Genomic DNA, 14,606 nt, shown 5'->3' on the forward strand with positions numbered 1-14,606 from the left:
ATGGGAGTGGGCTAAACAACACAATCAGATCTAGCCTGGTCATGGGAGTGGGCTAAACAACACAATCAGATCTAGCCTGGTCATGGGAGTGGGCTAAACAACACAAACAGATCTAGTCTGGTCATGGGAGTGGGCTAAACGACACAAACCGATCTAGCCTGGTCATGGGAGTGGGCTAAACGACACAATCAGATCTAGCCTGGTCATGGGAGTGGGCTAAACGACACAATCAGATCTAGCCTGGTCATGGGAGTGGGCTAAACAACACAATCAGATCTAGCCTGGTCATGGGAGTGGGCTAAACAACACAATCAGATCTAGCCTGGTCATGGGAGTGGGCTAAATGACACAATCAGATCTAGCCTGGTCATGGGAGTGGGCTAAACAACACAAACAGATCTAGCCTGGTCATGGGAGTGGGCTAAACAACACAAACAGATCTAGCCTGGTCATGGGAGTGGGCTAAACAACACAATCAGATCTAGCCTGGTCATGGGAGTGGGCTAAACGACAAACAGATCTAGCCTGGTTATGGGAGTGGGCTAAACGACACAATCAGATCTAGCCTGGTCATGGGAGTGGGCTAAACAACACAATCAGATCTAGCCTGGTCATGGGAGTGGGCTAAATGACACAATCAGATCTAGCCTGGTCATGGGAGTGGGCTAAACAACACAAACAGATCTAGCCTGGTCATGGGAGTGGGCTAAACAACACAATCAGATCTAGCCTGGTCATGGGAGTGGGCTAAACGACACAATCAGATCTAGCCTGGTCATGGGAGTGGGCTAAACAACACAATCAGATCTAGGACCTTTTTCCAGTAAGTGACATTTTACATGTTGTAGTAATTCTGCTCTCTTCATCTATTTCCAGCCAATGTCTACATATCCACCATCCTCTACCTCAGGACACAGGTTATTAATGCTTTATCATAAAATATTTTGACTTTCATTTGGGGGGGGGGGGGGTAAAAGTGTCATATTACATATGCCTTAGTTGTATGTTTTATTTGTAATGTTGGATTTTGTTTGAATATGTCACTTAGGAATGGAGAAAACAACAACTGGAACCAACCTCCTGCTACCCAGCCGCCTCTCCCCCAGCAAGGACCAGGTGTTCCCAAACCCATCCCTCCCAAGCATTGACCCTGACACAAACACCCCTATGACTGGAACCAACCTCCTGCTACCCAGCCGCCTCTCCCCCAGCAAGGACCAGGTGTTCCCAAACCCATCCCTCCCAAGCATTGACCCTGACACAAACACCCCTATGACTGGAACCAACCTCCTGCTACCCAGCCGCCTCTCCCCCAGCAAGGACCAGGTGTTCCCAAACCCATCCCTCCCAAGCATTGACCCTGACACAAACACCCCTATGACTGGAACCAACCTCCTGCTACCCAGCCGCCTCTCCCCCAGCAAGGACCAGGTGTTCCCAAACCCATCCCTCCCAAGCATTGACCCTGACACAAACACCCCTATGACTGGAACCAACCTCCTGCTACCCAGCCGCCTCTCCCCCAGCAAGGACCAGGTGTTCCCAAACCCATCCCTCCCAAGCATTGACCCTGACACAAACACCCCTTTGACTGGAAGCAACCTCCTGCTACCCAGCCGCCTCTCCCCCAGCAAGGACCAGGTGTTCCCAAACCCATCCCTCCCAAGCATTGACCCTGACACAAACACCCCTATGACTGGAACCAACCTCCTGCTACCCAGCCGCCTCTCCCCCAGCAAGGACCAGGTGTTCCCAAACCCATCCCTCCCAAGCATTGACCCTGACACAAACACCCCTATGACTGGAACCAACCTCCTGCTACCCAGCCGCCTCTCCCCCAGCAAGGACCAGGTGTTCCCAAACCCATCCCTCCCAAGCATTGACCCTGACACAAACACCCCTATGACTGGAACCAACCTCCTGCTACCCAGCCGCCTCTCCCCCAGCAAGGACCAGGTGTTCCCAAACCCATCCCTCCCAAGCATTGACCCTGACACAAACACCCCTTTGACTGGAAGCAACCTCCTGCTACCCAGCCGCCTCTCCCCCAGCAAGGACCAGGTGTTCCCAAACCCATCCCTCCCAAGCATTGACCCTGACACAAACACCCCTATGACTGGAACCAACCTCCTGCTACCCAGCCGCCTCTCCCCCAGCAAGGACCAGGTGTTCCCAAACCCATCCCTCCCAAGCATTGACCCTGACACAAACACCCCTATGACTGGAACCAACCTCCTGCTACCCAGCCGCCTCTCCCCCAGCAAGGACCAGGTGTTCCCAAACCCATCCCTCCCAAGCATTGACCCTGACACAAACACCCCTATGACTGGAACCAACCTCCTGCTACCCAGCCGCCTCTCCCCCAGCAAGGACCAGGTGTTCCCAAACCCATCCCTCCCAAGCATTGACCCTGACACAAACACCCCTATGACTGGAACCAACCTCCTGCTACCCAGCCGCCTCTCCCCCAGCAAGGACCAGGTGTTCCCAAACCCATCCCTCCCAAGCATTGACCCTGACACAAACACCCCTATGACTGGAACCAACCTCCTGCTACCCAGCCGCCTCTCCCCCAGCAAGGACCAGGTGTTCCCAAACCCATCCCTCCCAAGCATTGACCCTGACACAAACACCCCTATGACTGGAACCAACCTCCTGCTACCCAGCCGCCTCTCCCCCAGCAAGGACCAGGTGTTCCCAAACCCATCCCTCCCAAGCATTGACCCTGACACAAACACCCCTTTGACTGGAACCAACCTCCTGCTACCCAGCCGCCTCTCCCCCAGCAAGGACCAGGTGTTCCCAAACCCATCCCTCCCAAGCATTGACCCTGACACAAACACCCCTTTGAACATAATGGGGCTATTCCTTTACTCGTTATTGGAAATTGAATATTTGGGATTTTTACTCACATTGTATGTTAAATTGAGAGATTCACAAACTTTTTAAAAACATTTTATTGCAGGAACATGATTTGGTGACAGGGACTTTTTTTTTTAAAGATATTGCTTTTTACATTATACTACAGAAATGAAGGTAACATATTTTGTAATAATAAAAATATAAATATTGTTGATATTGTTAAATTCCAGAAAGGCTCAATTTATTTTATGAGCTGTTTACAAGATTTTTTTAATATATTTAAATGTTATTCATAATAAATATTGAATATAAGATTTCCTGCCTTTTATTTTCCTGTGTATCATCGGGCCTGTGTATCATCGGGTCTGTGTATCATCGGGCCTGTGTATCATCGGGCCTGTGTATCATCGGGCCTGTGTATCATCGGGGCCTGTGTATCACTAGGCCTGTGTATTATTAGGCCGATATTTCATTCCGAGGTACAGTAGAATATTATCAGAGTTTCTAAACCCAGAGGCTCAACATCACCAGATTTCTGGTAACGCTTGTGAAACAGACCCCAATATATATATATTAGTGCATTTAGAAAGTATTCAGACCCCTTGACTTTCTCCTACGTTATTCTTATTCTAAATTTTGTATTTAAAAAAAAAAAATCCTTTATTTAACTAGGCAAGTCAGTTAAGAACAAATTCTTATTTACAATGACGGCCTACCGGGGAACAGTGGGTTAACTGTCTTGTTCAGGGGCAGAACAACACATTTTTTACCTTGTCAGCTCGGGGATTTGATCTTGCAACCTTTCAGTTACTGGGCCAACCCTCTAACTACTAGGCTACCTGCCTCTAACCACTAGGCTACCTGCCTCTAACCACTAGGCTACCTGCCGCCCCAATCTACACACAATACCCCATAATGACAAAGTGAAAACAGGTTTAGAAGTTTTTGCACATTTCTAAAAAAATAAGTATTCAGACAATTTGCTATGAGACTCCAAATTGAGCTCAGGTGCATCCTGTTTCCATTGATCATCTTTGAGATGTTTCTACAATCTTGATCGGAGTCCACCTGTGGTAAATTAAATTGATTGGACATGATTTGGAAAGGCACACACCTGTCTATATAAGATCCTACAGTTGACAGTGCATCTCAGAACAAAAACCAAGCCATGAGGTCAAAGGAATTGTCTGTAGAGCTCCGAGACAGGATTGTGTCGAGGAACAGATCTGGGGAAGGGAACCAAAACATTTCTGCACCATTGAAGGTCCCCAAGAACACAGTGGCGTCCATCATTCTTAAATGGAAGAAGTTTGGAACCACCAAGACTCTTCCTAGAGCTGGCCGCCCAGCCAAACTGAACAGTTAGGGGAGAAGGGCATTGGTCAGGTAGTTGACCAAGAACCTGATGGTCACTCTGACAGAACTCCAGAGTTCCTCTGTGGAGATGGTTGTCCTTCTGGAAGGTTCTCCCATCTCTGCAGAACTCCACCAGGCCAGACGGAAGCCACTCCTCAGTATAAAGGCACATGACAGCCTGCTTGGAGTTTGCCAAAAGTAATCTAAAGACTCTCAGACCATGAGAAACAAGATTCTCCAGTCTGATGAAACCAAGGTTAAACTATTTGGCCTGAAGGCCAAGCACCACGTCTGGTGGAAACCTGGCACCATCCCTACGGTGAAGCATGGTGGTGGCAGCATCATACTGTGGGGATGTTTTTCAGCGGCAGGGACTGGGATACTAGTCAGGATCGAGGGGAAGATGAACAGAGCAAAGTACAGAGAGATCCTTGATGAAAACCTGCTCAGGACCTCAGATTGGGGTGAAGGTTCACCTTCCAACAGGACAACAACTCTAAGCACACAGCCAAGACAACGCATGAGTGGCTTCGGGATAAATTTCTGAATATCCTTGAGTGGCCCAGCCAGAGCCCGGACTTGAACCCGATCGAACATCTCTGGATAGACCTGAAAATAGCTGTGCAGTGACGCTCCCCATCCAACCTGACAAAGCTTGAGAGGATCTACAGAGAAGGATGGGAGAAACTCCCCAAAATACAGATGTGCCAAGCTTGTAGCGTCATACCCAAGAAGACTCAAGGCTGTAATCGCTACCAAAGGTGCTTCAACAAAGTACTGAGTAAAGGGTCTGAATACTTATGTGGTATTCTAACCAGGGGTCAAAGTATAATTAATTTATTCCAGGTACCGGACATTCTATATGTTAACACTTATACCAGCATGTTTTATGGGCCAAATCATAGGATCTCTGGATTCTATATGAAATCCTATTAATTCAATAGGATCTCTGTGGGCCTGGCGATAAAGATTTCGTCATTTAACTTAAAAATGTATTACCTTTTTATTGTGGCATAAACTACAACCAGTCATGTTTTCATCTGATTGTCAAACATTCTCTACTAGACTACCCGCTCACGTTCATTCCCTCACAAACACATGTCAAGCCTCTAAACAGTGGTGAAACGGAAAGAGATCGGTTACACAACAGCAACAAAAAGGGGTAATGACATTTTGTCTGGCTATTGTCATTAGGCCAGAATTTTATGCGTCCACTGCTGTCCTCGCGCATCTCGGTATCTGCCACTCATCTCTGCCTTGGAAAATGTCAGTGTTCTTATTGAAACACATGGCATTTTGCAGCTTAATCAATACCAACCGTTTTCCATTTTTCATGCCTCTTACATGTGGTAATGATTAAAAAAATATATAGTAATAGCCTACAATTTTCTTAACATTTTGTTTTAATTAAAAGATAAACAAAATCTGTTTTAAAAAGGCAGTGGTAAAAAAAACAAAAAAAACAGTAACTTCAAAATGGCAGAAGTCCAGTCGAGTACCTTATCAGACCTGGATATTATATTTTTTAAAAGGGGGATAATTATTTAATCATGTTTACCGGTTTGGCATACCCTCACTTTATTTTGCCGGGATACCTTACCACCTGATTCTGACTAAGGAAGTCGCGAGGTTCTGCTCACCTGAATATTAGAGTCAATGAGAGGGGAGTGAAAAATTATTTAGTTACTAATTTTCTTGAAATATAAAAAGGTAAAACCTAGTTTCGAGCCGATGTCTTTAAGTAGTTGAACATGTTTTAACTCCAACGTCGTGAAAGTGACAAACTGACACGTCTTCCTTATCGGCAAACCCAACAGAGGGAGCAGAGAGCACACCCCTGTCCACATCTAGGGGACCACAGTGGAGAATGTTAAAAAACGTCAAGTTCCTTGGCGTACACATCACTGACAATACGAAATGGTCCACACAGACAGTGGGGTAAAGAAGGTGAAACAGGATGCTGGAGAAATTCAGCTCGGCCCCTAAAACCCTCACAAACTTTTGCAGATGCATAATTGAGAGCATCCTGTCGGGCTGTATCACCGCCTGGTACGGCAACTGCGCTGCCCGCAAACGCAAGGCTCTCCAGAGAGTGGTGCGGTCTACCCAACGCATCACCAGGGGCAAACTACCTGCCCTCCAGGACACCTGCAGCACCCGATGTCACAGGAAGGCCAAAAAGATAATCAAGGACATCAACCAGCCGAGCCACTGCCTGTTCACCCCGCTATCATCCAGAAGGCGAGGTCAGTACAGGTGCAGCTGGGACAGAGAGATTGAAAAACATCTATCTGAAGGCCATCAGACTGTTAAACAGCCATCACTAGCCGTCTACCACCCCGTTCCTTAGCCCTGCACCTTAGAGGCTGCTGCTCTATATACATAGACATGGAATCACTGGTCACTTTAATAATGGAATCACTGGTCACTTTAATAATGGAACACTAGTCACTTTAATAATGGAACACTGGTCACTTTAATAATGGAACACTGGTCACTTTAATAATGGAACACTGGTCACTTTAATAATGGAACACTGGTCACTTTAATAATGGAACACTGGTCACTTTAATAATGGAACACTGGTCACTTTACTAATGGAACACTGGTCACTTTAATAATGGAACACTGGTCACTTTAATAATGGAACACTGGTCACTTTAATAATGGAACACTGGTCACTTTAATAATGGAATCACTGGTCACTTTAATAATGGAATCACTGGTCACTTTAATAATGGAACACTAGTCACTTTAATAATGGAATCACTGGTCACTTTAATAATGGAACACTAGTCACTTTAATAATGGAACACTGGTCACTTTAATAATGGAACACTGGTCACTTTAATAATGGAACACTGGTCACTTTAATAATGGAACACTGGTCCCTTTAATAATGGAACACTGGTCCCTTTAATAATGGAACACTGGTCACTTTAATAATGGAACACTGGTCACTATAATAATGGAACACTGGTCACTTTAATAATGGAACACTGGTCACTTTAATAATGTTTACATACTTCTTTACTCATTTCATATGTATATACTGTTATCTATTCTACTGTTTTTTTAGTCAGTGCCATTCCGACATTGCTCATCTTAATATTTATATATTTCTTAATTACATACATTTTACCTTTTTAGATGTGTCTTGTTGTGAATTGTTAGATATTACTGCACTGTTGAAGCTAGAAACACAAGCATTTCGCTACACCCACAATTACATCTAGTAAATATGTGAATGTGACCTTTAACATTTGATTTGATTTGTCGGAGTGCCTTTAAGACGGCTGCACATGCGCAGTTCGACACGAGAGGACCCTTAGACGTGTTTATACGCATGAGTTTATCTAGCCAACATCGACATGACATCGCCTACAACTATGATCGGGGATTTGTGTTGGAGAATCAGTTTTAGCCTCGTCTCTGTTACTGTACTGTGTTTTGTATTGCTCTGAACATGCCATTGGTTTGGTAGAACCTCCAGCACCATAGGAGGCAGCACTGTTCCATAAACTAGTACATTTACCCAAACAACAACACCATCGGAGGACTGGATTAACAAGTGGACCTGTTATGGGTCAGGAAGAGGACTTTCCTCAACAACAACACAAAATAGTTTAATAATGTTGCAAAGGTGACAAGTCGTTCCGTCGATGGATCTAAATGAAGATCGTGTTTTAATGTGCACCCGGATATGCTTGTGTGTTCTCTGCGGTTTACCTGCAGCAGGGAAGTCGACGCTTGTACAGGCGGTCACCGCTCACACCGCACAACGAGGATGGAGGTCCGCCGTCATTCCTTACGACGACCTGATTCCCGGTGACGCTTTCGATGTGAAAGAAGTCGAGGATGAGGAGGATATACCGCGATCGCAGACGGTACTTTACAAGTCTGAGTCCTGTTTATATCAATGTAGACTACTGACAACCGGAAATGCTCAACTGGGATGTTTTTGTGCTGAAATTCTATCAAAATTTGCATTATTGCATTACACTGCCTGTAAAGCTACTACAATTAGACAACATTTTACCAGAGGAATCAAAAATGGAGTTAGTTTCCATATAAATGCGTCTGAGGTTTAATTGATATACTATTTGAAATAGCCAACAGAGGTTTATTTCTGAATGTATTCCTCATGTCACTGTGCCTGCCAAACCCCCCCACATGTCTTTCAGCAAACTAAATGGAAGTTGCACAGACAAGCGGTGCTACAGTGTGTTGAACAGTTCCTCCAGAGTCCTCCAGAGCTGGGACAGTTACCACCGAGCATCTACCAGATCAACAGTGATGCCTGGAGTCGTCTCCTTCACGCCGCTCAGGTCTGCGGGACGTCGGTGGGCTCTTCTCGGGTTTACCCGTCACCTTTAGATCGACCACCTCCGCCGCTCGTCATTCTGCTGGACGACAACTTCTACTATCCAAGCATGAGATATGAGGTGTACCAACTGGCCAGGAAACGTATGTTAAATTGATGAGAAACTTTTGGTTAAACTGCCATTTTTATGGGCAATTCTTAGCTACAGATTATCTTGCGTGCAATGTGATATAACCAAAGATTTTTGGTGTCCATTACTGGGCATTACAATAAAAACATTGTAACCTTTATTTAACTAGGCAAGTCAGTTATGAACAAATTCTTATTTAAAATGACGGGCCTTCCCTGGCTAAAACCGGACGACGCTGGGCCAATGGTGTCCTGTCCTATGGGACTCCTGATCACGACCGGTTGTGCTTCTACACCTGCATTACTTCCTGTTTGGGGGTTTTAGGCTGGGTTTCTGTACAGCACTTTGAGATATCAGCTGATGTAAAAAGAAGCGCTATATAAATACATTTGATTGATGCAGCCTGGAATCGAACCAGGGACTGTAGTGATGCCTCTTGCAGTGCTTTAGGCCGCTGCGCCACTTGGGAGCCCAAGAAAGCCCCATGCAACCGGCTGTCAGAGTTTAACTAACCTGTTCTTGGCAATACTTCCTTCGTTCTCGAATAAATTGAAAAAAAATATCTTAGAAATGTCTGTTTCCGGTTCCAGGTGTTTCTACAAAAACCAGCGAAAACTCCGAAAGATATTAAGTCCTTGTTTTGTACCGAGTGAGGAGGCTGCTGCACATTTAGGCTTTTCCAGCATCTTTACAGGAACTAGTTGTTGGTGCGACTGAAACAAAGATCTACACATTTGCAAGATGCATATCTCACTAAATGACTCACTAACTGGAAATGACTCTGGATCAGAGAGTCTGCTAAATGACTCACTAACTGTAAATGGCTCTGGATCAGAGCGTCTGCTAAATGACTCACTAACTGTAAGTGGCTCTGGATCAGAGCGTCTGCTAAATGACTCACTAACTGTAAGTGGCTCTGAATCAGAGCGTCTGCTAAATGACTCACTAACTGTAAATGACTCTGAATCAGAAACGCTGTTGTAGAGTTATTGCACCATCTGAAACGCTGTGAAATGTCTTGATAATATTGTATTTGAAGCTGTTTGAAGCTGGTGTACAAAACTGAAAGTACAAGATGCAAAAAAACAAAACTTAGGAACTGGAAGCATAGAAATTGCACACCTAGAACATATCAACCGCTTCCAAGACTTGCTTTCAATGAGAATGACAGATCTATAAGTCATATTTCTATGTGCATTTGGTCTGGTCGGCCCAAAAACGTTACATATTGGAGCTTTAAAACGTGTACCGAACAAAACCAATGATTTCAAAGCTAAACAAACCTCTTTACCCAAGGACTACTTTTAAATATGTCCACAGAAAACACACACACATTTACAGGAACAACTGTGCAGATAAAGTTCGTTAACAGAATGAAACTGAGGGAGATTTGACCATAATTATTTTTACCAAACTATTGCATCTGCACAGTTTTTCCAGTAAATGGTTTTATTTATTTATTTATTTACTATGTAAATTGTTCAAACAAGTAGTCATTGTGCATAGAGTTGTATGTATGGTTTGTTAAACTTTGAAATCAATGTTTTTTTTTTTTGTTTAGCATACAGATACTGCTATGGTGTGTGTGGTCATCCACACCCCCTCCCAAAATGGCTGCTGTGCCATTTCTTCCACTTGCATTACTTGACATAGATCCAGAAAAACTAGATGTGTAAATCTAGTAAATCCAGAACTGGCATAGTGTTAAATCGGAATCTCAGCGTAATTCCGTTACCCGTGGAATTGCCCCGTATCTCCTCCTAACCAGTTACCGTTATGTGGTCATTTTTAATGAGTTAGTAAATCATAGATATTATTTGCCTACATTGACATTTTTCTCTTTTTGAAACAGACTCTGTGGGATTCTGTCAGGTGTACGTCCACTGTCCTGTGGAGTCGTGTGTCAGGAGAAACCAGCTGAGGCCCCAGCCCTTACCCAGCGACGTTATAGTAGAGATGGCCAAGCGCATGGAGCCTCCAAACCCTCAGAGAAACACATGGGAGCAGAACAGTGTCACTCTGGACAGCAAAGACCACTTCACCGTAGAATACATGTGAGTGAGTCCAGGGAAGAGTCTCCTTACACAATCAATCAGACAGGAAATGTGATGTTAACGTTATCAAGTGTAAATATTTATGTATATTAACCTTGTGTTTCACCGTCTCCTTCAGCCAAAGGGTGGTGAAGGTGATCTCTACTGCGTTGGAGAACCCATTGAGTCCAGTCCAGGACGACACTGAGCAAAAGGTATGTTCTGTTAGTTCATGGAACCCACTGCCACTTCTGTGAAATCAATCAATCAAATGTATCTATAAAGCCCTTCTTACATCAGCTGATATCTCAAAGTGCTGTACAGAAACCCAGCCTAAAACCCCAACAGCAAGCAATGCAGGTGTAGAAGCACCTGTGGCTAGGAAAAACTCCCTAGAAAGGCCAAAACCTAGGAAGAAACCTAGAGAGGAACCAGGCTATGAGGGGGTGGCTAGGAAAAACCTCCCTAGAAAGACCAGAACCTAGGAAGAATCCTAGAGAGGAACCAGGCTATGAGGGGTGGGCCAGTCCTCTTCTGGCTGTGCCGAGGTGGAGATTATAACAGAACATGGCCAAGATGTTCAAATGTTCATTGACGACCAGCAGGGTCAGATAATAATAATCACAGTGGTTGTCGAGGGTGCAACAGGTCAGCACCTCAGGAGTAAATATCAGTTGGCTTTTCATAGCCGATGAAAACCCTCCTATATTCTGTATGAGGCAGAGCAGCTTACAGTATGGTGATGAGCAGTTTGACCATGTTAACGTGACCTCTGCTGTATTCTGTAGGAGGCTGACCCTAAGAGCTGTGGTGTCTCCTATATTCTGTAGGAGGCTGACCATCAGAGCTGTGGTGTGTCCTATAGGAGGCTGACCCTCAGAGCTGTGGTGTATCCTATATTCTATAGGAGGCTGACCCTCAGAGCTGTGGTGTATTCTATATTCTGTAGGAGGCTGACCCTCAGAGCTGTGGTGTATCCTATATTCTGTAGGAGGCTGACCCTCAGAGCTGTGGTGTATCCTATATTCTATAGGAGGCTGACCCTCAGAGCTGTGGTGTGTCCTATATTCTGTAGGAGGCTGACCCTCAGAGCTGTGGTGTATCCTATATTCTATAGGAGGCTGACCGTCAGAGCTGTGGTGTGTCCTATATTCTGTAGGAGGCTGACCGTCAGAGCTGTGTGTCCAGTGTGGTCCACCAGGCTGACCAGGCCTGCAGACGTCTGGTCTCACAGGCCATGCAGGGGGCCAGAGGTTAGTATTCATCCTTACTGTGATCCTTAAAGCCCATACACACACACACACACACTGATAGCGTTTTCCGGCTGAGAGTACTTAGCGACTCTGAACAGAACGCCAGACGTAATTTGCAAGCGGAAAATGTTGTCAGCCACACGCCCACCGGCAGTCGATACCTAAAACCCGCCGTGCCGAACGAACGGCGAACAAAGTGGAGGTGAACAGCACATGGACATTTGGGTGTTTCCACTCCCTTAAAGGTAGACTCGGTGAGATGACGTTGCTCGCACGAAATAAACACAACATCCGGTCCATTTCCACAACAACTAAGAGGTGTTGAAGCACGAGACGACTAAACTTCTCTGTTTTTGGAACGAGTACCAACCACGTCGTAGCAGCGTGAAGCTCACTCGTAAAACACATGTCAGATACTCTTGACTGTGTGAGAGTGTAACCGATGTGAAATGGCTAGCTAGTTAGCGGTGGTGAGCGCTAATAGCGTTTCAATCGGTGACGTCACTCGCTCTTGAGACCTGAAGTGGTTGTTTCCCCTTGTGTTGCAAGGGCCGTGGCTTTTGTGGCGCGATGGGTAACGATGCTTCGTGGGGGTGTCAGTTGTTGATGTGTGCAGAGGGTCCCTGGTTCGAACCCCGGGTTGGGGCGAAGAGAGGGACGGAACCTACACTGCTACAAGAGCATGGGAGTAAAATCTTGCGTCACGCTCGTCTCAAAATCTTGTTGCAACGTCATCTGGCTGAGTCTACCCTTTTTAACATAATCAAGAGTTAATAGGGGCAAGGCATGTTTCACAGGGAGAATTAACGATTGTGTTTATATTGTCGGTTTCTAAGTAGAAAGTTTCAGGACTCACTTACCTCCCTTACTTCTTTATATACTCACCAGTATATCACTAATCTTCATCCTCTATGTCCAGAACATCATCTTCCCCCAGAGAGGATGAGGTCTCTGGCAGCCCACTTCAATGAATCCAAAACCAGATTTCTCCAGGACCTGCGGAAACAAGTTCTCCACAGCCTTCCCTTAACCCAGGGAGAGGGCGTCGACGTGGAGCGGGTGGTGAACAGAGCCGTGGACGTCTTCAACAAAGAGAAACAGGAAATCATTGAAAGATCCCTTCCCCCTTATGACATAATACATGACACAGGAAATGAGGGATAGATGATAGCCATTATGTAACTTTCATTGATTCTATGTAAATAGTAATAAATATTGACATTTAGTAATTCATTTTCTATATTTTCTGGACAAAATGTCCAACCTGTTAGATGCATATACAGGGTGGAACCTAACAAGCTGGAACCTAACAGGGTGGAAATGTGGAGGCTAACTTAAGCCGTAGCACAAGATCCAGCTAGCTGTAATGGTGAACACTTGAATAACTTTTTTTTTTTTTACTGTTCTGTCAAACACAATTTGAAATGATCAAATGTTCATCTAATTTAGCCTAACAGTGTGGACATTTTTTAAGAGTGAGACCATACTGACTAACATCATGAAACATTAAAATGTAGATCAAACCGAGTTGTTGATACATAATGTAGCTTTGCACTGTTATTGACACTTCCTGATTGTGATGTCATTATGGGACAGTGTTTTTTTAAAGGAGTATTACGCCAAACTAACAGGGTGGAAAGTAAAATTTGGGACACACAAAACATCTTAAATACAGTAACAACAAATACAATAATCGTGAGAGGAGAAAAAAATAAAATGATGACAGAGATTTTAAGTAGGACTATAAAATAATGGATAAATATTTTTAATATTTGATTATTTAATGGATTATATTTCTCATAGAAGTTGATGAATAGCACCTGGGGGGGAAAAACTACATCCACTGAAAACCAAATTGTAAAAATGCAAACACAATCTGAGAATTATTAATGATCTGTTAATTTTTTTTTGTGCCTTTTTAACTGTATTCTTAACAACACTATCAACAAGGCAGGTCCTACAGGCCCTAGTTTCTACCTTCTTAACAACACTATCAACAAGGCAGGTCCTACAGACCCTAGTTTCTACCTTAACAACACTATCAACAAGGCAGGTCCTACAGGCCCTAGTTTCTACCTTAACAACACTATCAACAAGGCAGGTCCTACAGGCCCTAGTTTCTACCTTAACAACACTATCAACAAGGCAGGTCCTTCAGGCCCTAGTTTCTACCTTCTTAACAACACTATCAACAAGGCAGGTCCTACAGGCCCTAGTTTCTACCTTCTTAACAACACTATCAACAAGGCAGGTCCTTCAGGCCCTAGTTTCTACCTTAACAACACTATCAACAAGGCAGGTCCTACAGACCCTAGTTTCTACCTTCTTAACAACACTATCAACAAGGTAGGTCCTACAGGCTCTAGTTTCTACCTTCTTAACAACACTATCAACAAGGCAGGTCCTTCAGGCCCTAGTTTCTACCTTCTTAACAACACTATCAACAAGGCAGGTCCTACAGGCCCTAGTTTCTACCTTAACAACACTATCAACAAGGCAGGTCCTACAGACCCTAGTTTCTACCTTCTTAACAGCACTATCAACAAGGCAGGTCCTACAGGCCCTAGTTTCTACCTTCTTAACAACACTATCAACAAGGCAGGTCCTACAGGCCCTAGTTTCTACCTTCTTAACAACACTATCAACAA

General features: G+C 44.6%; 3 protein-coding genes across 3 annotated transcripts in view; all 3 read left to right on the plus strand.

Moving 5' to 3' along the window:
- LOC115190106 (disintegrin and metalloproteinase domain-containing protein 9) overlaps positions 1-1,270 on the plus strand; it is a 33,847-nt gene extending 32,577 nt beyond the window's left edge. The window contains exons 21-22 of the mRNA XM_029748582.1: positions 877-917; positions 1,049-1,270. Of these exons, the coding sequence (XP_029604442.1) occupies positions 877-917; positions 1,049-1,148 (141 nt within the window). The 3' untranslated portion in view covers positions 1,149-1,270. The remainder of the gene's footprint in view (positions 1-876; positions 918-1,048) is intronic.
- Positions 1,168-3,034, plus strand: LOC115190100 (vegetative cell wall protein gp1-like). The gene is made up of 2 exons (XM_029748575.1): positions 1,168-2,796; positions 3,029-3,034. The coding sequence occupies exons 1-2, from the start codon at positions 1,168-1,170 to the stop codon at positions 3,032-3,034; spliced, it is 1,635 nt and encodes a 544-aa protein (XP_029604435.1).
- Positions 3,035-7,555: 4,521 nt separating this feature from the next.
- LOC115190112 (L-seryl-tRNA(Sec) kinase) lies at positions 7,556-13,731 on the plus strand. Its single transcript, XM_029748598.1, has 6 exons — positions 7,556-8,105; positions 8,403-8,685; positions 10,525-10,726; positions 10,845-10,920; positions 11,865-11,958; positions 12,878-13,731. The coding sequence occupies exons 1-6, from the start codon at positions 7,881-7,883 to the stop codon at positions 13,120-13,122; spliced, it is 1,125 nt and encodes a 374-aa protein (XP_029604458.1). The 5' UTR covers positions 7,556-7,880; the 3' UTR covers positions 13,123-13,731.
- The last annotated feature ends 875 nt before the right edge of the window (positions 13,732-14,606 follow it).

This window comes from Salmo trutta, unplaced genomic scaffold (genome assembly GCF_901001165.1).
Source record: "Salmo trutta unplaced genomic scaffold, fSalTru1.1, whole genome shotgun sequence".
NCBI lineage: Eukaryota > Metazoa > Chordata > Actinopteri > Salmoniformes > Salmonidae > Salmo > Salmo trutta.